General features: G+C 49.7%; 1 protein-coding gene across 1 annotated transcript in view; it reads right to left on the bottom strand.

The window, feature by feature from the left end:
* The window catches only part of LOC134947427 (chemokine-like protein TAFA-1), a 54,440-nt gene that overhangs the window by 8,281 nt on the left and 21,987 nt on the right, over positions 1–24,172 (bottom strand). The window contains exons 3-4 of the mRNA XM_063935523.1: positions 6,276–6,416; positions 5,503–5,627 (exon numbers count right to left, since the gene is read on the bottom strand). Coding sequence (XP_063791593.1) covers positions 5,503–5,627; positions 6,276–6,416 — 266 coding nt within the window. The remainder of the gene's footprint in view (positions 1–5,502; positions 5,628–6,275; positions 6,417–24,172) is intronic.

Genomic DNA, 24,172 nt, shown 5'->3' with positions numbered 1-24,172 from the left:
CTGACTTGTTGGAGGCTATCAGGATAATTCTTCAGATTACTGATGACCCGGAGCCTGACACTGCCCCTAAGAAACCGGACAGATTTAAATGTCAGAAAGTGGTTAAACAAGTTTTACCTCACTCTGACCATTTAGTTGACATACGTCAGGAATCCTGGGTAAATCCAGGAAAGAAATTCACGCCTCACAAGAAGATGCTAGCTCGCTATCCCCTCGCGGCGGAGCTAAGTAAAAATTGGGAGACATCCCCGCCAGTGGATTCGCAGGTGGGCAGCTGGTGGTATCCTCAGCTCTGCCTGTAACTACCGTCACGACTCTGAAAGAACCGACGGATAAGCGTGTGGAGGGTTGTTTAAAGGCGATTTAAACCCTAGCAGGTGCTGCGCATCGGCCCACCATTTCAGCGACTTGGGCAGCAGAGGCTATTGAAGCGTGGGCTCAGGAGTTGGAAGCTGAGCTGCCTTCCAACGTTTCTGATCATGCTACACAATGTCTATCGTATATTGTCACAACTTCTCATTACATTAAGGAGGCGGCTTCTGATGCTGGTATTCTGGCGGCCAAGGCTTCTACTACGTCCATTTTGGCTCGCCGGATTCTCTGGTTGCAGTCCTGGTCTGCGGATCTGGACTCTAAGAAAACCCTGGAGGTGCTCCCTTTTAAGGGAGACCTTCTTTTCGGAGAAGACCTCAACAAGATAGTGGCTGACTTAGCCTCTGCTAAAACAGCTTGTCTACCTAGTACTGCTCCTTCGGTACCGAAGGCTAAGAGTACTTCCTTTCGCTCCTTTCGTCCTTCAGGGAAAGCAAAGGGTCAGGCATACCCGAAACAGACTCGCACTTCCAAACCCACTAAACCCAAACCTAAACGGGCCTGGGCTGCCCGTCAGCCTGCTTCCAAAACGGACAAGCCTGCTGCATGATGGGGCGGGCCTCCCTCTGGGGGATCCCATGGTGGGGGGCCAACTTCTAGGGTTTACCCAGGAATGGTTGAAGACCACTTCAGATGCCTGGGTACGGGAAGTCGTCACTCGAGGTTACGCTGTATCCTTCAAGAATCGTCCCCCCTCATCGATTTTACCTGACAGACGTCCCTTCGGATCAGGTGAAGGCAAAAACTCTTCATTCGGTGGTACAGTCCCTCCTGGACACAGGAGTGGTAGTACAGGTGCCTCTGGCTCAGAGAGGTAAGGGGTACTATTCACCGCTGTTCCTAGTCCTGAAACCGAATGGGTCCTTCCGGCCCATTCTCAACCTCAAGTCCTTAAACAAACTTGTGAGGGTCTCCCATGGAAACTCTTTGCTCTATTGTTCTGGCTTTGGAACCTGGGGATTATATGGTCTCCCTGGACATACAGGATGCTTACCTGCATATTCCCATTGCAATGTCGCATCAGCAGTACCTGAGGTTTGCGGTTGGCAACCTCCGTTACCAATTTCGGGCGTTACCTTTTGGTTTGACTACGGCTCCGCGAGTCTTCACCAAGGTCATGGCGGTAATGACGGCTTTACTCCGCCGTCAAGGGGTCAGGATCTTGCCGTATCTGGACGACTTGTTGATCCTGGCAAATTCCCCAGAAATTCTCCTACGCCATCTGGAAATGACGCTCCAGTTTCTGCAAGTCCACGGGTGGCTCATCAACTGGAAGAAATCTTCCCTGGTCCCTGCTCAGAGCATGGTGCACCTGGGGGCGTTGTTGGACACTCACAACCAGCGGTTGTTCTTGTCTCAGGAAAAGGTCCTGAAACTTCAGGACAGGATTCGATGCTTCCTATCTCGTCCGCAAGTGTTGATACAGTCGGCAATGCAAGTGCTAGGTCTCTTGGTGTCGGCTTTCGACATGGTGGAGTACGCTCAATTCCATTCCCGCCCTCTGCAGAGATTGATTCTTGCCAAGTGGGACGGCCTGCCTCACCGGATCAGGTCGCAAATGATCTCCTTGTCTCCGGAGGTCCGTCTGTCACTAAGCTGGTGGCTGCAGTACCATCGATTGAGCAGGGGTCCTTCTGACGACGGATGCCAGTCTGAGAGGTTGGGGCGCGGTGTTGGAGCAACACTCCCTTCAGGGTCGGTGGACCATGGAGGAGTCTCTCCTCCCAATAAACATTCTGGAACTGCAGGCGGTGTTCAACTCACTGAACTTGGCCCAGCATTTAATACAGAACAGACCTGTTCAAGTACAGTCAGCCAAACCACCACAGTGGCATACATCAATCATCAAGGCGGCACTCGAAGCCGCATGGCAATGAGGGAAGTATCAAGGATTCTTCAGTGAGCGGAACACCATCTACCAGCCATATCGGCAATTCATTCCGGGGGTCCTAAACTGGGAAGCAGACTTTTTCAGTTGTCAGGATGTACACGCCGGAGAGTGGAGCCTCCATCCAGAAGGGTTTCAACTCCTCGTGGACAAGTGGGGTCTTCCAGATGTGGACCTGTAGGCGTCTCGACACAATCAGAAGGTTCCGGTCTTCGGAGCAAGGACAAGGGATCCTCAAGCAGCGTTCGTGGACGCACTGGCAATTCCATGGAACTTTCAGCTGCCATACGTGTTCCCTTCGGTGTTACTCCTGCCCAGAGTAATAAGGAAGTTCAAGCAAGAATGAGGAATCCTACTTCTGATCCTGCGTGGCCCAGACGGCATTGGTTCTCAGATCTTCAGGGTCTCTCGATAGAGCGTCCCCTTCTACTTCCACAGCGCCCGGATCTCCTTGTTGAGGGCCCCTGTGTATATCAGGATTGGCCCGGTTGGCTTTGATGGCATGGCTCTTGAAGCTTCTGTTCGAGGCGGTCATTCAAACCATGTTGAAGGCCCGGAAACTGACTTCTGCTCGGATTTATCGTAGGGTCTGGAATTCTTACTTTGCTTGGTGCGCCACTAACAATCATGACGCTTACAAGTTTAGTACGGCCAAACTTTTGGCTTTTCTACAACAGGGCCTGGACTTGGGCCTTCGTCTGGCCTCCTTCAAAGTTCATATTTCTGCCTTGTCGGTTTGGTTCCAGAGAAAAATTGCGACTTTACCTGATGTTCATACGTTCACTCAGGGTGTGTTGCGGATTCAACCTCCTTATGTCCCGCCTGTGGCTCCTTGGGACTTGTCGGTGGTTCTGGAGGCGTTGCAATGGTCTCCGTTTGAGCCTCTTGAATCTGCAGACCTTAAGTGGCTTTCTCTTAAGGTACTGTTTCTGCTGGCTATTGCCTCTGCTAGATGGGTGTCGGATCTGGGTGCCTTGTCTTGTAGGTCCCCATATCTGATTTTTCACCATGACCGGGCGGTTCTTAGAACACGTCACGGGTACTTACCTAAGGTGGTGTCTTCTTTCCACCTTAATCAGGAGATCGTGGTTCCGGCCTTTGCCGCTCCTGACTTGTCTTCCAAAGAGCGGTCTTTGGATGTGGTACGGGCTCTCCGTATCTATGTGAAGAGAACTGCATGCCTTCGGAAGTCTAATTCTCTCTTTGTACTGTTTGGTTTTCACAAACGTGGCTGGCCTGCTCACAAGCAGACCCTGGCCAGATGGATTAGAATGGTGATTGCACATGCTTATGTACAGGCTGGCCTTCCAGCTCCTGCTACCATTAAGGCCCATTCTACTCGGTCTGTTGGACCTTCTTGGGCGGCCCGCCGTGGTGCGACCCTTGAACAATTGTGCAAGGCGGCTACGTGGTCCTCAGTGAACACGTTCATAAGGTTCTATGCCTTCGATACTTCCGCCTCCCAGGATGCTTCCTTTGGACGCCGGGTTCTTGTGCCCGCTACAGTTCGTCCCCTCCCATGAAGAACTGCTTTAGGACATCCCCAATGTCATTCCCTGTGGAGCCCAGTGTACCCCGCAGCAGAAAACGAGATTTATGGTAAGAACTTACCGTTGTTAAATCTCTTTCTGCGAGGTACACTGGGCTCCACAGGGCGCCGACCCTGACGCACTTAGCTTATTTGGGTTGGTATGGCATTAACCGTTGACCCTTTCTCCTGTCGTGAGAATGTGGTGTATGTGGCTACTAACGGTTGTCGTCTCTTTTACCTGCTACTGCATTGAACTGGTTAACAAAAACTGAGCTCCTGTGCACGGAGGCGGGGTTATAGAGGAGGCGGCGCTATGCATTCTGGGAAAAGTCAAAGCTTTTAGCCTGTTAGTGCCTCGGATCAAGATCCTACTCTACACCCCAATGTCATTCCCTGTGGAGCCTAGTGTACCTCGCAGAAAGAGATTTAACAACGGTAAGTTCTTACCATATATCTCGTTTTTCTTTGTGCGTGCAAGTGTGCGCAACTACAGGTGACTTGTGTTCAACCCCACATCAGCTGCAAAGTCCCTGGAAACATTGGGGGGTCATTCCGACCTGATCGCACGCTAGGTTTTTTCGCTGCGGCGCGATCAGGTCAAAATTCGGCAAAACTGCGCATGCATATGCACCGCAATGCGCAGGCGCGTCGAACGGAAACAAAGCTGATCGTTGCTGGGCGATGGATTTTACGAAGAATCCGTTCGCACAGCCGATCACAAGGAGACTGACAGGAAGAAGGCGTTTGTGGGTGGCAACTGACCGTTTTCTGGGAGTGTTTGGGAAAACGCAGGCGTGTTCAAGCGTTTGCAGGGCGGGGTGTCTGACGTCAATTCCGGACACGAACAGGCTGAAGTGATCGCAGCGGCTGAGTAAGTTCTGGGCTACTCTGAAACTGCACAAAACTTTTTTGTACCGCTCGGCTGCACAGGCGATCGCACACTTGCAAAGCGAAAATACACTCCCCTATAGGCGGCGACTATCTGATCGCAGCGCTGCAAAAAGTAGCTAGCGAGCGATCAACTCGGAATGACCACCATTGTTCCATAGAAATAGCTGCAGAACCTGCATCATGAGTGGAGGCCGGTGTGCAGGAGAATATGGCGCACCTGTTAGGAGTTGTTGTATAATATAGGGGGTGATTCCGAGTTGTTCGCTCGCTAGCTGCTATTAGCAGCATGGCACACGCTAAGCCGCCGCCCTCTGGGAGTGTATCTTAGCTTAGCAGAATTGCGAATAGAAATTTCTTAGCAGTTTCTGAGTAGCTCCAGACCTACTCACAAATAGCGATCAGTTCAGTCAGTTTCGTTCCTGGTTTGACGTCACACACACGCCCAGCGTTCGCCCAGCCACTCCCCCGTTTCTCCAGACAGTCCCGCGTTTTTCCCTGAAACGCCAGCGTTTTTCCGCACACTCCCAGAAAACGGCCTGTTTCCGCTCAGAAACACCCACTGCCTGTCAATCACACTACGATCAGCAGAACGATGAAAAAACTTAGTTACGTCGTGAGTAAAATACCAAACTTTTGTGCTAATTTACTTGGCGCAGGCGCGCTGCGTACATTGCGCATGCGCAGTTTGCGACTAATCGCTCCGTAGCGAAAAAAAATAACGAGCGAACAACTCGGAATGACCCCTATAGAGTATAGCATTAAAGGTTTTGCGTACCCCACCATCCTTCCCTGCACGTGCGGTGTAACCTGATGCTCTCACCTTGGTGGTCTTTACGCGGCCTCCCTGGAAGCAGATCCAGCCGGAGTTATCGGGAAGCGTCTGACATTCCTCTTCCTGCAGACAAGGCTCCATGTCACACCACCATTTCCCCATCACAATGGAAGCTGCCAATAGCACGGTGACATTGTAAAAAACTGGACACATTCACGCTGCCATAGTATAGTCTAGTACAGATTTGTGGGCATGCTGGGACTTGTAGTACCAGAACAGGTAGTTAGCTACCTAAAATATACAAGATTTTCACTGTGTGGACCATGATCTCATACTGTGCGTCGACAGGCAAAAGCCGTAGTCCACTCTCCCTTGACTTGTCAGTTTAGTTACAGACCGTGGCCCAGCCAGGTCTACTTGTGGGTTGGGGGTCGGTAACTTTATACAAACATCTGGTGCTAAACCTGATGGAGAAATTGGGTGTTATGATGACGGCAAATGGTCTGAAAGAAAGCAAGCCTCATGGCACGTTTCATGACCATTTCACCATGAGGTGGCACTGTTCCACTGGAAACTGCAGATTATAATCCATTGTACTCGGGCAGGCAGAAGATGCTGCAAGTGCTTTTTAATTAATAATAATAATATCTTGGCGTTACCTGGATCCCGTTGCAGCAGGACGTTTATATAGGAAGGGGCCGTAACTGATTACATCCAATCTCCATTTCATTGTATAAAACTACAGACAGGCTTATGTTGGAGGCATCTCTGGTGTCAGTGTGTCTATTGAACCCCCACCCCCTGGTGAATATGTAACGTACCGTCCACACAAGAGGGTTTGTCTCGCGTCGTTCCGGCTACTTTACCGGGGAGGCAGGAGCACTGGACGGTCTGAGAACGTTCCTCGATACGGTTCCTGTTGCAGCAACGATGAGCGGAAACCACCCGACAGGTTCCCCCGGCTGCAGAAAGATGGACGTTCTAGTTATTATAACGGACGATTGTTGATGACACAACCTGCTGTCACCGAGTAATAGAGGAATGTTATCTGCTGTATACCAGGCACCTAACCCTTAGATACTATACAGGAGTGATGTGTATAGTGAAGGCACAGGGCTAGAGGTGACTGGACGGTGGGAAATGCCTGTTGTCCGTATCCGCTGGCCTGTGGCCATCAGAGCTGGGTAAGTGTAAATCCGCACTGGGATTTTTCTGATGTCACATGCTAAGAGTTACATAAATTCACTTTGTTTTCCAGGTTATTCTGCGTATTTCTGTGCCGAAGTGGTATGTGCAGGGTGGGGGGGGGGGGGGGGGGGGTACAGATTGTACCAGCTCTCTCCGGTCATGTATCCCTTTCTCTCTGGCAAGTCTCTAATGTATGTTTCTCTCTCACTTTTATATATCTCTTATCCTGCGCCTCTCATCTGACACACTCTCCGTCGCTGTGTGGGGCAGATGCAGTGGCGTCACTACGGGGGTGCGGGCCGATCCCAGATGTCACCCGCTGAGGGGTCATACTGGGGCTAGTGATGCCCCTGGGCAGATGTACTAAGCATTGGAGAGAAACTACTAACCAATCAACTCCTGTCATTTCTCTTACGTCCTAGAGGATGCTGGGGACTCCATAAGGACCGTGGGGTATAGACGGCTCCGCAGGAGACATGGGCACTGTAAAGCTTTAGAATGGGTGTGCACTGGCTCCTCCCTCTATGCCCCTCCTCCAGACCTCAGTTAGATCTTGTGCCCAGAGGAGATTGGGTGCATTACAGGGGAGCTCTCCTGAGTTTCTCTGAAAAAGCTTTTGTTAGGTTTATTATTTTCAGGGAGCACTGCTGGCAACAGACTCCCTGCATCGTGGGACTGAGGGGAGAGAAGCAGACCCACTTTACTTGATAGGCTCTGCTTCTTAGGCTACTGGACACCATTAGCTTCAGAGGGAGTCGGAACACAGGTCTCACCCTGGGGTTCGTCCCAGAGCCGCGCTGCCGTCCTCCTCACAGAGCCGGAAGATAGAAGCCGGGTGAGTATAAGAAGAAAGAAGACTTCAAAGGTGGCAGAAGACTTCAGATCTTCATGAGGTAACGCGCAGTGGTAACGCTGTGCGCCATTGCTCCCAGCTCACACACACAGGCACCACAGTAAGGGTCAGGGCGCTGGGGGGGCGCCCTGGGCAGCATTAATATACCTCACCTAACACTGGCTAAGTACATATATACACTATAAAGTATATATATTTCAGAATCCCCCGCCAGTATAAAGATTTAGAGCGGGAACGAAGCCCGCCGTCGGGGGGCGGAGCTTGTTTCCTCCAGCACTAACCAGCGCCATTTTTTCTCAGCATACAGAGAAGCGGACCCAGACTCTCCCCTGCTGTTAGTTAATACAGAGGGACAAAACGAGGGGGGGGTGGGGGGCACATTTATTTGGCGCAAAATATGTGGTGTTTTACAATTGTAATAAAAAGCGCTGACAGACTGGGTTTTTTCTCTCAGTATACAGTGGCGCTGGGTGTGTGCTGGCATACTCTCTCTCTGTCTCTCCTAAGTACCTTAGGGTCGGGTCAGTCCCCATAATATTAGGTATCCCTGTGTGTGTGGGGATGTCAGTACGTCTGTGCCGACATGTCTGAGGTGGAAGGCTCATCTAGGGAGGAGGCAGAGCGGATGATTGTGGTGTCTCCGTCGGCGCCGCCGACACCTGATTGGATGAATATGTGGAATGTTTTAAATGCTAATGTGACTTTATTACAAAGTTTGGACAAAGCTGAGTCCAAGGATTAAAGCAGGAAGTCAATCCATAGCTTTTACTGTGTCACAGGGCCCTTCGGGGTCGCAGAAACATCCCCTTTCACAGGTAGTAGACACCGATACCGACACGGATTCTGACTCCTGTGTCGACGGTGATGATGCTAGGTGGCACCCAAGGGTGGCCAAGTGTATTCAATATATGATTATAACAATTAAAGATGTTTTGCATATCACTGAGGACCTCTCTGTCTCTGACACAAGGTTCGGCATGTTTAAGGGAAAGAATCCTGAGGTAACTTTTCCCCCTTCTCACGAGCTGATCGTCCTGTTTGAAAAAGCTTGGGAAACTCCAGATAAGAAACTGCAGATTCTCAAGAAATTATTATGGTGTAACCTTTCCACTCCCAGGACAGGTTACGGTGGGAATCCTCACCCATGGTGGACAAGGCATTTACGCGCTTGTCAAAAATGGGTGGCATTACCTTCCCCTGATACGGCAGCCCTTAAGAGTCCTGCTGATCGCAGACAGGAAACTACCTTAAAATCAATTTATACATACGGGTGCCCTACTAAGGCCGGCAGTAGCGTCGGCATGGGTGGGTAGCGCAGTTGCAGCGTGGGCAGATAACTTGTCATCTGTCATTGACACCCTAGATAAAGATACGTTTTTGGTGACCTTGGGTCACATTACAGACGCAGCATAATATATGAGAGAAGCTACGAGTGATATTGGGCGTTTGGGTTCAAGAGCCAATGCCATGGAGTTTTCTGTTAGATGGTCCCTGTGGACCTGCCAAGGGACAGGTATACTGTCTTAAAAAAAAAAAAAAAGACTTTACCTTACAAAAGTGAAGTTTTATTTGGGGAGGGCCTCGCGGATCGGGTTACACAGCGACCGTGGGTAAATCTACTCTTTTGCCTTATGTTTCCCCACAGGAAAAGAAAACACGGCAATATCAGATGCAGTCCCTTCGGTCGCATAAGTTCAGAAATGGGGGCTCTTCCTTCCTCGCCAGAGGTGGAGGTAGAGGGAAAAGAACACCAGCTACGACTATTTCCCAGGGACAAAAGTCTACCCCGTCCTCCACAAAATCCACTACATGACGCGGGGGCTCCACTGAGGGAGCCAGCGCCGGTGGGGGCACGTCTTCGACTCTTCAGACAAGTCTGGGTTCAGTCGGACTTGGATCCTTGGGCGGTAAAAATTGTATCCCAGGGATGCAAATTAGAATTTGAAGATGTGCCTCCTCACCGATTTTTGAAATCGGTCCTGCCAGTTTCCTTCTCAGAGAGGGAAACCGTGACAGCTGCCATACAGAAACTGTATCATCAGTAAGTGATTATCAAAGTTCTCCTTCTACAGGGGAAGGGGTTTTATTCAAGCCTTTTTTGTGGTCCCGAAACCGGATGGCTCGGTCAGGCCCATTCTGAATCTAAAATCCCTGAACCTATGTCTGAAAAGGTTCAAATTCGAGATGGAATCTCTCCGGCCAGTGATCTCCAGCCAGGAAGGGGAGGTTTTTTATGGTGGCACTAGACATGAAGGATGCATACCTTCATGTCCCCATTTATCCTCCTCATCAGGCGTACCTGAGATTCGCTGTACAGGATTGTTATTCCCATGTCCGTCAAGTTAATGGCGGACATGATGGTACTCTTGCGCAAGCAAGACGTCACATTTATTCCATACTTGGCCAATCTCCTGGTAAAGGCGAGTTCAAGAGAAAAATTGTTACTAAGCGTATCTCTCTCCCTGAGAATACTACAACAACACGGCGGAATACTAATCTACCAACGTCACAGTTGGTTCCAAACTCGACTGCCGTTTTTGGACATGATTCTGGATACACAAAAACAAACGGTCTTTCTCCCAGAGGAAAAAGCCCAAGTACTCCAGAACATGGTCAGAGACAAAATGAGTGTCAGTTCATCAATGCACTCATGTATTAGGAAAGATGGTGGCGGCCTACGAGGCCATTCCACACGGACTTTTCAGTGGGACCTTCTGGACAAGTGGTCAGGGTCCCACCTGCACATGCATCGGAGCCCTGTCACCCGGGCAGGGTCTCTCTCTCTCTCCTGTGGTGACTCCAGAGTGCGCACCTTCTAGAGGGTCGCAGGTCTGGTATTCAAAATTGGGTTCTTGTGACCACGGACGCGAACCTCCGAGGATGGGGAGCAGTCACACAGGAAAACAATGTTCAGAAAATATGGTCAGGCCAAGAGGCTTACCTACACATCAGTGTGCTGAAATTGAGGGCCATTTGCAACAGCCTCAAACTAGCGGAGAATTTTCTTCACAACCTGCCTGTTCTGATCTAGTCAGACAACGTCGCGGCAGTGACGCAGGGGAACCGCCAGGGCGGGACAAAAATCAGAGCAGAAATGGCAGAAGCCACCAGGATTCTTCGCTGGGCGTAAAAGCATGTAAGCGCTCTGTCGGAGGTCTTCATTACAGAGGACACGATCTCCATCTAGGAGAGTGGAGACTTCATCAGGAAGTCTTTACAGTGGTGACAAGTCGTTGAGGACCTCCTCATATAGACATGAGGGCATCACGCCTCAACAGGAAGATTCGGACGTATGGTCCCAGGTCGAGGGATCCTCAGGCAGCGGCGGTGGACGCCCTGCTGACACCGTGGGTGTTCAGTCGGTCTATGTGATCCCTCCACTTCCTCTCATCTCAAAAATATTGAGAATCATAAGACGAACAAGAGTGCAGACGATACTCATTGTTCCAGATTGGCCTCGAAAGGCCGGGTATGCAGATCTTCAGGGACTGCTCTCAGAAGATCCGTGGCCCCTTCCTCACAGGGAGAACCTGCTACTACAGGGGCCGTACGTGTTCCAAAACTTAACCGCGGTTACGTTTGACGGCATGGCGGCTGAACACCAAATCCTAGTTAAAAAGGGTATTCCAGAGGAGGTCACTCCTACTCTTATTAAAGTTAGAAAAGATGTTACGGTGAAACACTATCACCGTATCTGGAGAAAATATGTGTCTTGGTGTGAAGCCAAGAATGTTCCTACTGAGGATTTCCAACTAGGACGTTTGCTCCATTTTCTACAGACAGGAGTGGATATGGGCCTAAAGTTAGGCTCAATTAAGGTGCAGATTTCTGCCTTATCCATATTCTTTCAGAAGGAATTGGCTTCTCTCACAGAAGTCCAGACTTTGGTAAAAAGAGCGTTAAACATCCACCCTCTTTTTGTGCCCCAGTGGCACCATGCGACCTTAACGTGGTGTTAAGGTTCCTTAAGTCACACTGGTTTGAACCTCTTCAAACAGTTGAATTGAAGTTTCTCACTTGGAAAGTGGTCATGTTATTGGCCTTGGCATCTGCGAGGCGGGTGTCCGAGTTGGCGGCCTTGTCTTTCAAGAGCCCCTATCTGATTTTCCATGCGGATCGAGCAGAGTTGAGGTCTCGTCCTCAATTTCGGCCTAAAGTGGTTCGTCATTTCATATGAACCAACTATTGTGGTGCCTGTGGCTACGGGATCCTTGGAGAATTCCAAGTCCCTTGAGGTAGTCAGGGCCTTAAAGATTTTATTAGCCGGAACGGCTACGGTTAGGAAAACAGATGCACTGTTTGTCCTGTATGCAGCCAACAAGGTTGGCACTCATGCTTCTAAGCAGACTATTTCTCGCTGGATCTGTAACACGATTCAGCAGGCTCATTCTACGGCTGGTTTGCCGGTACCAAATTCAGTAAAGGCCCATTCCACTAGGAAGGTGGGCTCTTCTTGGGCGGATGCCCGAGGCGTCTCGGCATTACAACTTTGCCGAGCAGCTACTTGGTCGGGGTCAAGCACTTTTGCTAAGTGCTACAAGTTGATACCCTGGCTGATGAGGACCTCGTGTTTGCTCAGTCGGTGTTGCATCCGCACTCTCCCGCCCGGTCTGGAGCTGTGGTATAAACCCCATGGTCCTTACGGAGTCTCCAGCATCCTCTAGGACGTAAGAGAAAATAAGATTTTAAACCTACCGGTAAATCTTTTTCTCGTAGTCCGTAGAGGATGCTGGGCGCCCGTCCCAGTGCGGAAACATTCTGCAAGACTTGTATATAGTTATTGCATACTTAAGGGTTAAAGTACAGTTGAGATCAGCCTCTGGCTCATGCTGTTTTGTTCATACTGTTAACTGGTTATTGTATACCACGTTGTACGGTGTGTATGGTGTGGGCTGGTGTGTATCTCGCCCCTAGATAACAAAATCCTTTTCCTCGTACTGTCAGTCTCCTCTGGGCACAGTCCTAACTGAGGTCTGGAGGAGGGGCATAGAGGGAGGAGCCAGTGCACACCCATTCTAAAGCTTTACAGTGCCCATGTCTCCTGCGAGCCGTCTATACCCCATGGTCCTTACGGAGTCCCCAGCATCCTCTACGGACTATGAGAAAAAGATTTACCGGTAGGTTTAAAATCTTATTTTTTTAAACACAACCTGTGACATAGCAGTTAGGAGATGATTGGCTGGTAGTTTCTCTCCAATTTTTATTATTCTCCAAAGCTTAGTACATATGCCCCTGTATCTCTCTCTCTCTCTCTCTCTCTCTCTCTCTCTCTCTCTCTCACCTCTTTGCTATTCTCCTCACACCTCTCTGCTACCTCTTCCTTCCTCTCACCTCACAGTGACTACTATCTCCTTCTCCCATCTCTCTCTTATTCTCCTCACCAATCTGCTACCTCTTCCTCTCACCTCACAGTCACTGCTATGTCCCATCTATCTCATTCCGAGTTGATCGATCGCTAGCAGTTTTTAGCAGCCGTGCAAACGCTATGCCGCCTTCCACTGGGAGTGTATTTTTTTTTTCTTAGCAGAAGTGCGAACGAAAGGATCGCAGAGCGGCTACAAAATAATTTTGTGCAGTTTCAGAGTAGCTCAAAACCTACTCAGCGCTTGTGATCACTTCAGACCATTCAGTTCCTGATTTGACGTCACAAACACGCCCTGCGTTCGCCCAGCCACGCCTGCGTTTTTCCGAACACTCCCTGAAAACGGTCAGTTGACACCCAGAAACGCCCTCTTCCTGTCAATCACTCTGCGGCTGCCTGTGCGACTGAAAAGCATCGCTAGACCCTGTGTAAAACTACATCGTTCGTTGTAATAGTACGCCGCGCATTGCACCGCATGCGCAGAAGTGCCGTTTTTTTGCCTCATTGCTGCACAGCGAACGAATGCAGCTAGCGAACAACTCGGAATGACCACCTTATTCTCCTCACCCATCTGCTACCTCTTCCTCTCACCTCAGTCACTGCTATCTCCTCCTATCTTTCTCTCTTAGGGGTATATTTACTAAAATTCGTAATTTACTGAATGAGGTTAAAGTTCAAACACGAATGACATCGAATGTGTGAAATTGCAACTTTTTGAATTTTTTACGACTCATTTACTATGCTGTCGTATTCTGCATTTTCGAGTTTTCCGATGTCGATGTCATTCGTATTTTCAGGCAGTGTTTTACGGGAGTGAATAGTAAAACACTGCCGACATTAACACAATGAATCTCGGCCGGATCTGTGAGATCCGTGCAGGGCTTCATTGTGCACCTTTAAAAAAAAATTAAAGTGTTAAAAATAAAAAATAAAAATGCGTGGGGTCCCCCCTCCTAAGCAAAACCAGCCTCGGGCTCTTTGAGCCGGTCCTGGTTGAAAAAATATGGGGAAAAAATGACAGGGGTTCCCCCATATTTGATCAACCAGCACCGGGCTCTGCGCCTGGTCCTGGTGCAAAAAATACAGGGGACAAAAAGCGTAGGGGTCCCCCGTATTTTTTGTACCAGCACCGGGCTCCACTAGTCAGAGAGATAATGCCACAGCCGGGGGACACTTTTATATAGGTCCCTGCGGCCCTGGCATTAAATCACTAACTAGTCACCCCTGGCCGGGGTACCCTGGAGGAGTGGGGACCCCTTAAATCAAGGGGTCTCCCCCCTCCAGCCACCCAAGGGCCAGGGGTGAAGCCCGAGGCTGTCCCCCCCATCCAAGGGCGGCAGATGGGGGGCTGATAGCCAAGTGTAAAAAAAATAATATTGTTTTTTTGTAGCAGTACTACAAGTCTCAGCAAGCCTCCCCCGCAAGCTGGTACTTGGAGAACCACAAGTACCAGCATGCGGTGGACAAACGGGCCCGCTGGTACCTGTAGTACTACTACAAAAAAAATACCCCCAAAAAAACAGGACACACACACCGTGACAGTAAAAATAAGATTTTAAACCTACCGGTAAATCTATTTCTCCTAGTCCGTAGAGGATGCTGGGGACTCCGTAAGGACCATGGGGTATAGACGGGCTCCGCAGGAGATAGGGCACCTAAAAAGAACTTTGATTATGGGTGTGCACTGGCTCCTCCCTCTATGCCCCTCCTCCAGACCTCAGTTAGAGAACTGTGCCCAGAGGAGATGGACAATACAAGGCAGGATTTAGCAATCCAAGGGCAAGATTCATACCAGCCCACACCAATCATACCATGTAACCTGGAACATACATAACCAGTTAGCAGTATGAACAAAAACAACAGTAACGGTCCAAGACCGATGTCAACTGTAACATAACCCTTATGTAAGCAACAACTATATACAAGTCTTGCAGAATGTTTCCGCACTGGGACGGGCGCCCAGCATCCTCTACGGACTAGGAGAAATAGATTTACCGGTAGGTTTAAAATCTTATTTTCTCTTACGTCCTAGAGGATGCTGGGGACTCCGTAAGGACCATGGGGTTTATACCAAAGCATCCAATCGGGCGGGAGAGTGCGGACGACTCTGCAGCACCGACTGAGCAAACGCTAGGTCCTCATCAGCCAGGGTATCAAACTTGTAGAATTTAGCAAAAGTGTTTGACCCCGACCAAGTAGCTGCTCGGCAAAGTTGTAAAGCCGAGACGCCTCGGGCAGCCGCCCAAGAAGAGCCCACCTTCCTAGTGGAATGGGCCTTAACCGAATTTGGTACCGGCAATCCAGCCGTAGAGTGAGCCTGCTGAATCGTATTACAGATTCAGCGAGCAATAGTCTGCTTTGAAGCAGGAGCGCCAATCTTATTGGCCGCATACAGGACAAACAGAGCCTCTGTTTTCCTAATTCTAGCCGTCCTGGCTACATAAATTTTTAAGGCCCTGACTACGTCCAGGGATCTGGAATCCTCCAGGTCACCGGTAGCCACAGGCACAACTATAGGTTGATTCATATGGAACGACGAAACCACTTTAGGCAAAAATTGCGTACGTGTCAATTCAGCTCGATCCACATGAAAAATCAAGTAGGGGCTCTTGTGTGATAGAGCCGCCAATTCTGACACTCACCTTGCTGATGCTAAGGCCAACAACATTACCACCTTCCAGGTAAGAAATTTCAACTCAACCTTGTTGAGCGGTTCAAACCAGTGTGATTTTAGGAACTGCAACACCACGTTCAGGTCCCATGGTGCCACTGGAGGCACAAAAGGGAGCTGGATGTGCAGCACTCCCTTTACAAACGTCTGGACTTCTGGAAGAGAAGCCAATTCCTTCTGAAAGAAAATCGAGAGGGACGAAATCTGTACCTTAACCGAGCCTAATTTCAGGCCCATATCCACTCCTGTCTGTAGGAAGTGGAGAAGACGACCCAGATGAAAATCTTCCGTAGGTGCATTCTTGGTCTCACACCAAGACACATACTTTCGCCAGATACGGTGATAATGTTTTATCGTCACCTCCTTCCTAGCCTTTATTAAAGTAGGGATGACCTCTTCCGGAATCCCCTTTTTTGCTAGGATTCGGCGTTCAACCGCCATGCCGTCAAACGTAACAGCGGTAAGTCTTGAAATACACAGGGCCCCTGCTGCAACAGGTCTTCCCTCAGAGGAAGAGGCCAGGGGTCTCCTGTGAGCATCTCTTGTAGTTCCGAGTACCAAGCCCTTCGAGGCCAGTCTGGGACAACGAGTATCGTCTGTACTCTTCTTCGTCTTATGATCCTCAACACTTTCGTGATGAGAGGAAGAGGAGGGAACACGTAGACCGATTCGAACACCCACGGTGTTACCAGAGCGTCTACTGCTACTGCCTGAGGGTCCCGAGACCTGGCACAATACCTCCGAAGCTTTTTGTTGAGGCGTGACGCCATCATGTCTATTTGAGGAGTTCCCCAAAGACGTGTTACGTCTGCAAAGACTTCTTGATGAAGTCCCCACTCTCCTGGATGGGGATCGTGTCTGCTGAGGAAGTCTGCTTCCCAGTTGTCCACTCCCGGAATGAAGACAGCCGACAGAGCGCTTACATGATTTTCCGCCCAGCGAAGGATCCTTGTGGCTTCCGCCATCGCGACTCTGCTTCTTGTCCCGCCTTGGCGGTTCACATGAGCCACTGCTGTGACATTGTCTGATTGAATCAGAACCGGAAGGTTTCGAAGAAAACTCTCCGCTTGTCGAAGGCCGTTGTAAATGGCCCTGAGTTCCAACACATTGATGTGTAGACAGGACTCCTGGTCTGACCAAAGACCCTGAAAGGTCCTTACATGTGTGACCGCTCCCCATCCTCGGAGGCTCGCGTCCGTGGTAACCAGGATCCAGTCCTGAATCCCGAACCTGCGCCCCTCCAGCAGGTGAGCACTTTGCAACCACCACAGGAGGGACACTCTGGTTCCTGGGGACAGAGTTATTTTCCGATGTAAATGCAGATGGGACCCGGACCACTTGTCCAGAAGGTCCCATTGAAAAGTCCTTGCATGGAACCTTCCGAAGGGAATGGCCTCGTAGGCCGCCACCATTTTCCCCAGAACTCGAGTGCATTGGTGAACTGACACCCTTTTCGGTTTTAGCAGGTCTCTGACCATGTTCTGGATGTCTTGGGCTTTCTCTATTGGGAGGAAGACCTTCATTTGTTCCGTATCCAGTATCATACCTAGGAACGGTAGTCGAGTTGTCGGAATCAACTGTGACTTCGGTAGATTTAGAATCCAACCGTGTTGCTGGAGCACTCTCAGAGAGAGCGCCACACTGCTCAGCAATTTCTCTCTTGATCTCGCTTTTATCAGGAGATCGTCCAAGTATGGGATAATTGTGACCCCATGCTTGCGCAGGACCACCATCATTTTCGCCATTATCTTGGTGAAAATCCTCGGGGCCGTGGAAAGTCGAAACGGCAAAGTCTGAAATTGGTAATGACAATCCTGTACAGCGAATCTCAGGTATTCCTTATGGGGGGCATATATGGGGACATGAAGGTACGCATCCTTTATATCCAGAGACACCATAAACTCCCCTTCCTCCATGTTGGCTATTATCGCCCTGAGTGATTCCATTTTGAATTTGAATCTTTTTATGTACAGGTTTAGGGATTTCAGATTCAAAATCGGTCTGACCGAACCGTCCGGTTTCGGGACCACAAATAGGGTTGAGTAGTAACCTCTTCCCTGCTGGTGCAGGGGAACCTTGATTATCACTTGCTGTATACACAGCGTTTGAATTGCAGCTAACACTACATCCCTGTCCGATGTGGAAGCTGGTAGGGCCGATTTGAAAAATCGGCGCGGGGGCACCTCCTCGAATTCCAATTTGTAACCCTGGGAAACTATTTCCAACACCCAGGGATTCAGGTCCGAACTGACCCAGGCCTGACTGAAAAGTCGAAGACGTGCCCCCACCGGTGCGGACTCCCTCAGGGGAGCCCCAGCGTCATGCTGTGGGTTTTGGAGCAGCCGGGGAGGACTTTTGTTCCTGGGCACCTGCCGAAGCAGGTGCTCTCTTGCCTCTGCCCTTACCTCTGGCGAGGAAAGAGGATCCCCGACCTCTTTTGGACTTGTGCGACCGAAAGGACTGCATCTGATAGGGTGTTACTTTCTTTTGCTGTTGGGGAATATATGGTAAAAAATTTGATTTACCTGCTGTAGCTGTGGAAACCAGGTCCGTCAGCCCATCCCCAAACAATACATCCCCCTTATAGGGTAGTACTTCCATATGTTTCTTGGAATCCGCATCACCCGTCCATTGGCGAGTCCATAAGGATCTTCTCGCTGAGGTAGATATGGCATTGGCCCTAGAAGCTAGCAATCCAATGTCCCTTTGAGCATCCCTCATAAATAAGACTGCGTCTTTTATATGGGCTAGAGTTAGGAATATAGTATCCTTATCCATAGTATCAAATTGATCTGTCAGCTCATCTGTCCAAGCTGCAATTGCGCTACACACCCATGCCGACGCAATCGTCGGTCTTAGCACAGCACCCGTATGAGAATAAATACCCTTTAAGGTAGTTTCTTGCCTGCGATCTGCTGGGTCTTTAAGGGCCGCTGTGTCAGGAGACGGTAGCGCCACTTTCTTGGATAAGCGCGTCAGGGCCTTGTCCACAGTGGGGGGTAATTCCCAAATCTCCCTGTCCTGCTTAGGGAAAGGGTATGCCATAAAAATTCTTTTGGGGATCTGCGGTCTCTTATCCGGAGTCTCCCAAGCTTTTCCAAAGAACTCATTTAATTCGTGAGATGTGAGATGTGGGAAAATTTATAATCTGTTTCTTTTCCTTAAACATGTGTACCCTTGTGTCGGGGACTGAGGGTTCATCCACAATATGCAACACATCCCTTATTGCCACAATCATACACTGAATAGTTTTAGTCACCTTAGGGTGCAATTTTACTTCGTCATAGTCGACACTGGAATCAGAATCCGTGTCGGTAGTAGTGTCTTGTGTTAAGGGACGCTTTTGAGACCCCGACGGGCCCTGTGAGTCGGTCCAATCTGAGGATTGACCGCCTGATGTCCCCCCTAAACCAGCCTTATCAAGCCTTTTATGTAAAGATGCCACACTTGTATGCAACGTATGCCACATGTCCATCCAATCTGGAGTCTGCACAACCGACGGGGACACACCACTCATTTGCTCCACCTCCTCCTTGGAGAAGCCTTCCGCCTCAGACATGTCGACACACACGTACCGACACCCCACACACACAGAGAGTTACCTATAAGGGGACAAAACCCCAACCAGGCCCTTAGGAGAGACAGAGAGATAGAGTATGCCAGCGCACACCCAGCGCTTAAAAACACTGGAATATATGACCAGATAGCGCTATTATATGTTTATAATTGTAATCTCCACTCACTGCGTCGCCAAAGTGCCCCCCTCCTCCTTTTTCCAACCTGTGAAGCTCAGCAGGGGAGAGAACAGGGAGCCAGCGTTTTCTCATGCAGCCTCTGTGGAGAAAATGGCGTTGGTTAGTGCTGAGGATCAAGCCCCGCCCACCCGACGGCGGGCTTCGGTCCCTTCATCATATACTAATAAAATGGCGGGGGTCCGCGGATTTACTGTCCCACAGCCTAATCCCTCGTATTTATGGCCAAATCGAGGTTTATTGCTGCCCAGGGCGCCCCCTGCGCCCTGCACCCTTCAGTGCCTGCTTTGTGTGTGTGACTGGGAGCAATGGCGCGCAGCTTACCGCTGCGCGCTTACCTCATGAAGATCTGATGTCTTCTGCCGCCTGAAGTCTTTTCCTCAATACTCACCCGGCTTCTATCTTCGGCATCTGTGAGGAGGACGGTGGCGGCGCGGCTCCGGGACGAACCCCAGGTGAGACCTGTGTTCCGACTCCCTCTGGAGCTAATGGTGTCCAGTAGCCTACAAGCAGTGCCCAACTTTACAAGCCAGCTCTGCTTCTCTCTCCTCGGTCCCACGATGCAGGGAGCCTGTTGCCAACAGGACTCCCTGAAAATAAAAAACCTAACAAAATTCTCTTTCCACAGAAAACTCTGGAGAGCTCTCTGCAGTGCACCCATTCTCCTCTGGGCACCAGATCTAACTGAGGTCTGGAGGAGGGGCATAGAGGGAGGAGCCAGTGCACACCCATAGTCAAAGTTCTTTTTAGGTGCCCTATCTCCTGCGGAGCCCGTCTATACCCCACGATCCTTACGGAGTCCCCAGCATCCTCTAGGACGTAAGAGAAACTTTATTACATACATGCACACCTACATACACACATACTTACCTATGTTCACACGAGGGTCGGTCCACTTCTCCATGTAGAATCCACGGGGTACCTGTGAATAAAATTATACTCACACAATCCAGTGTAGCTCTGTCCTCTTCTACTTGTAATCCACGTACTTGGCAAAAAAACAAACCGAAAAAACCCGAACCACGCACTGAAAGGGGTCCCATGTTTTACACATGGGACCCCTTTCCCCGACTGCCAGGACCCCCCCTGACTCCTGTCAAAGAGGGTCCCTTCAGTCAATCAGGGAGCGCCACGTCGTGGCACTCTCCTGATTGGCTCTGCGCTCCTGTACTGTCAGTGAGGCTGCGCACTGGAGATACAATGTAGCACATAGGCGCTCCATTGTATCCAATGGTGGAAACTTTGCGGTCAGCGGTTGACCGCGAGTAACCTCAACCGCTGACCGCAAAGTTCCCACCATTGGATACAATGGAGCGCCTATGCGCTACATTGTATCTCTGCCGTGCGCAGCCTGACTGACAGCTCAGGAGCGCACAGCCAATCAGGAGAGTGCCACGACGTGGCGCTCCCTGATTGGCTGAAGGGACCCTCTTTGACAGGAGTCACGGGGGGTCCCGGCAGTCGGGGAAAGGGGTCCCATGTGTAAACATGGGACCCCTTTCAGTGCGTGGTTCGGGTTTTTCGGTTTGTTTTTTTGCCACTACGTGGATTACAAGTAGAAGAGGACCGATCTACACTGGATTGTGTGAGTATAATTTTATTCACAGGTACCCCGTGGATTCTACATGGAGAAGTGGACCGACCCTCGTGTGAACATAGGTAAGTATGTATGTAGGTGTGCATGTATGTAATCAAGTTTTACTATCACGGTGTGTGTGTCCTGTTTTTTGGGGTATTTTTTTTGTAGTAGTACTACTACAGGTACCAGCGGGCCCGTTTTTCCACCGCATGCTGGTACTTGTGGTTCTCCGAGTACCAGCTTGCGGGGGAGGCTTGCTGTGACTTGTAGTACTGCTACAAAAAACAATATTCTTTTATTTACACTTGGCTATCAGCCCCCCATCCGCCGCCCTTGGATGGGGGGGACAGCCTCGGGCTTCACCCCTGGCCCTTGGGTGGCTGGAGGGGGGGGACCCCTTGATTTAAGGGGTCCCCACTCCTCCAGGGTACCCCGGCCAGGGGTGACTAGTTAGTGATTTAATGCCAGGGCCGCAGGGACCTATATAAAAGTGTCCCCCGGCTGTGGCATTATCTCTCTGACTAGTAGAGCCCGGTGCTGGTGTTAAAAATACGGGGGACCCCTACGCTTTTTGTCCCCCATATTTTTGGCACCAGGACCAGGCGCAGAGCCCGGTGCTGGTTGATCAAATATGGGGGAACCCCTGTTAATTCCCCCGTATTTTTTCAACCAGGACCGGCTCAAAGAGCCCGAGGCTGGTTTTGCTTAGGAGGGGGGACCCCACGCATTTTTTTTTAAAGATTTTTAACACTTTCCCACCCCTTCCCACTGATAAACATGCACGGATCTCATGGATCCGTGCATGACTATCAGAACACGGTAAAAAAAAGCAGGTCTGTTTTAAAACTGCTTTTTTTTTACAAATTGTATTTTTTCACGGCAGTGTTTGGCTATTGCCGGCAGTGTTTGTGAAATAGAATTTTTAGTAAATTACCGAGTTGTATGAAATAACAGGCGTATTTGACCGATGGTGTATTCATTTGTATTTTTATTCTTTGACTTCCAAAAAAATACGAATGCACTCATCACTGCCGAGATTTGTGCTTAGTAAATTCCCGAGATGACACTTTGATGAAAAAACACCAAATCGGTCAAAATCGGGAGCTTAGTAAATATACCCCTTATTCTCCTCACCAATCTGCTACCTCTTCCTCTCACCTCATAGTCACTGCTATCTCCTCCTATCTCTCTAATTCTCCTCACCCATCTGCTACCTCTTCCTCTCACCTCATAGTCACTGCTATCTCCCATCTCTCTCTTATTCTCCTCACCAATCTGCTACCTCTTCCTCTCACCTCATAGTCACTGCTATCTCCCATCTCTCTCTTATTCTCCTCACCAATCTGCTACCTCTTCCTCTCACCTCATAGTCACTGCTATCTCCTATCTCTCTCTCTCTTATTCTCCTCACCCATCTGCTACCTCTTCCTCTCACCTCATAGTCACTGCTATCTCCTTCTCCCATCTCTCTTATTCTCGTCACCCATCTGCTACCTCTTCCTCTCACCTCATAGTCACTGCTATCTCCCATCTCTCTCTTATTCTCCTCACCCATCTGCTACCTCTTCCTCTCACCTCATAGTCACTGCTATCTCCCATCTCTCTCTTATTCGCCTCACCCATCTGCTACCTCTTCCTCTCACCTCATAGTCACTGCTATCTCCCATCTCTCTCTTATTCTCCTCACCAATCTGCTACCTCTTCCTCTCACCTCACAGTCACTGCTATCTCCTCCTATCTCTCTAATTCTCCTCACCCATCTGCTACCTCTTCCTCTCACCTCATAGTCACTGCTATCTCCCATCTCTCTCTTATTCTCCTCACCCATCTGCTACCTCTTCCTCTCACCTCATAGTCACTGCTATCTCCCATCTCTCTCTTATTCTCCTCACCAATCTGCTACCTCTTCCTCTCACCTCATAGTCACTGCTATCTCCCATCTCTCTCTTATTCTCCTCACCAATCTGCTACCTCTTCCTCTCACCTCATAGTCACTGCTATCTCCTATCTCTCTCTCTCTTATTCTCCTCACCCATCTGCTACCTCTTCCTCTCACCTCATAGTCACTGCTATCTCCTTCTCCCATCTCTCTTATTCTCGTCACCCATCTGCTACCTCTTCCTCTCACCTCATAGTCACTGCTATCTCCCATCTCTCTCTTATTCTCCTCACCCATCTGCTACCTCTTCCTCTCACCTCATAGTCACTGCTATTTCCTCCTATCTCTCTAATTCTCCTCACCCATCTGCTACCTCTTCCTCTCACCTCATAGTCACTGCTATCTCCCATCTCTCTCTTATTCTCCTCACCCATCTGCTACCTCTTCCTCTCACCTCATAGTCACTGCTATCTCCCATCTCTCTCTTATTCTCCTCACCAATCTGCTACCTCTTCCTCTCACCTCATAGTCACTGCTATCTCCCATCTCTCTCTTATTCTCCTCACCAATCTGCTACCTCTTCCTCTCACCTCATAGTCACTGCTATCTCCCATCTCTCTCTTATTCTCCTCACCAATCTGCTACCTCTTCCTCTCACCTCATAGTCACTGCTATCTCCTATCTCTCTCTCTCTTATTCTCCTCACCCATCTGCTACCTCTTCCTCTCACCTCATAGTCACTGCTATCTCCTTCTCCCATCTCTCTTATTCTCGTCACCCATCTGCTACCTCTTCCTCTCACCTCATAGTCACTGCTATCTCCCATCTCTCTCTTATTCTCCTCACCCATCTGCTACCTCTTCCTCTCACCTCATAGTCACTGCTATCTCCCATCTCTCTCTTATTCTCCTCACCCATCTGCTACCTCTTCCTCTCACCTCATAGTCACTGCTATCTCCCATCTCTCTCTTATTCTCCTCACCCATCTGCTAGCTCTTCCTCTCACCTCATAGTCACTGCTATCTCCTTCTCCCATCTCTCTTATTCTCGTCACCCATCTGCTACCTCTTCCTCTCACCTCATAGTCACTGCTATCTCCCATCTCTCTCTTATTCTCCTCACCCATCTGCTACCTCTTCCTCTCACCTCATAGTCACTGCTATCTCCCATCTCTCTCTTATTCTCCTCACCAATCTGCTACCTCTTCCTCTCACCTCATAGTCACTGCTATCTCCTATCTCTCTCTCTCTTATTCTCCTCACCCATCTGCTACCTCTTCCTCTCACCTCATAGTCACTGCTATCTCCCATCTCTCTCTTATTCTCCTCACCAATCTGCTACCTCTTCCTCTCACCTCACATTCACTGTTATCTCCTCCTATCTCTCTCTCTCTTATTCTCCTCACCCATCTGCTACCTCTTCCTCTCACCTCAC

Source organism: Pseudophryne corroboree, chromosome 8 (genome assembly GCF_028390025.1).
Source record: "Pseudophryne corroboree isolate aPseCor3 chromosome 8, aPseCor3.hap2, whole genome shotgun sequence".
Lineage (NCBI taxonomy): Eukaryota > Metazoa > Chordata > Amphibia > Anura > Myobatrachidae > Pseudophryne > Pseudophryne corroboree.
This window is presented reverse-complemented; position numbering and strand designations above follow the sequence as displayed.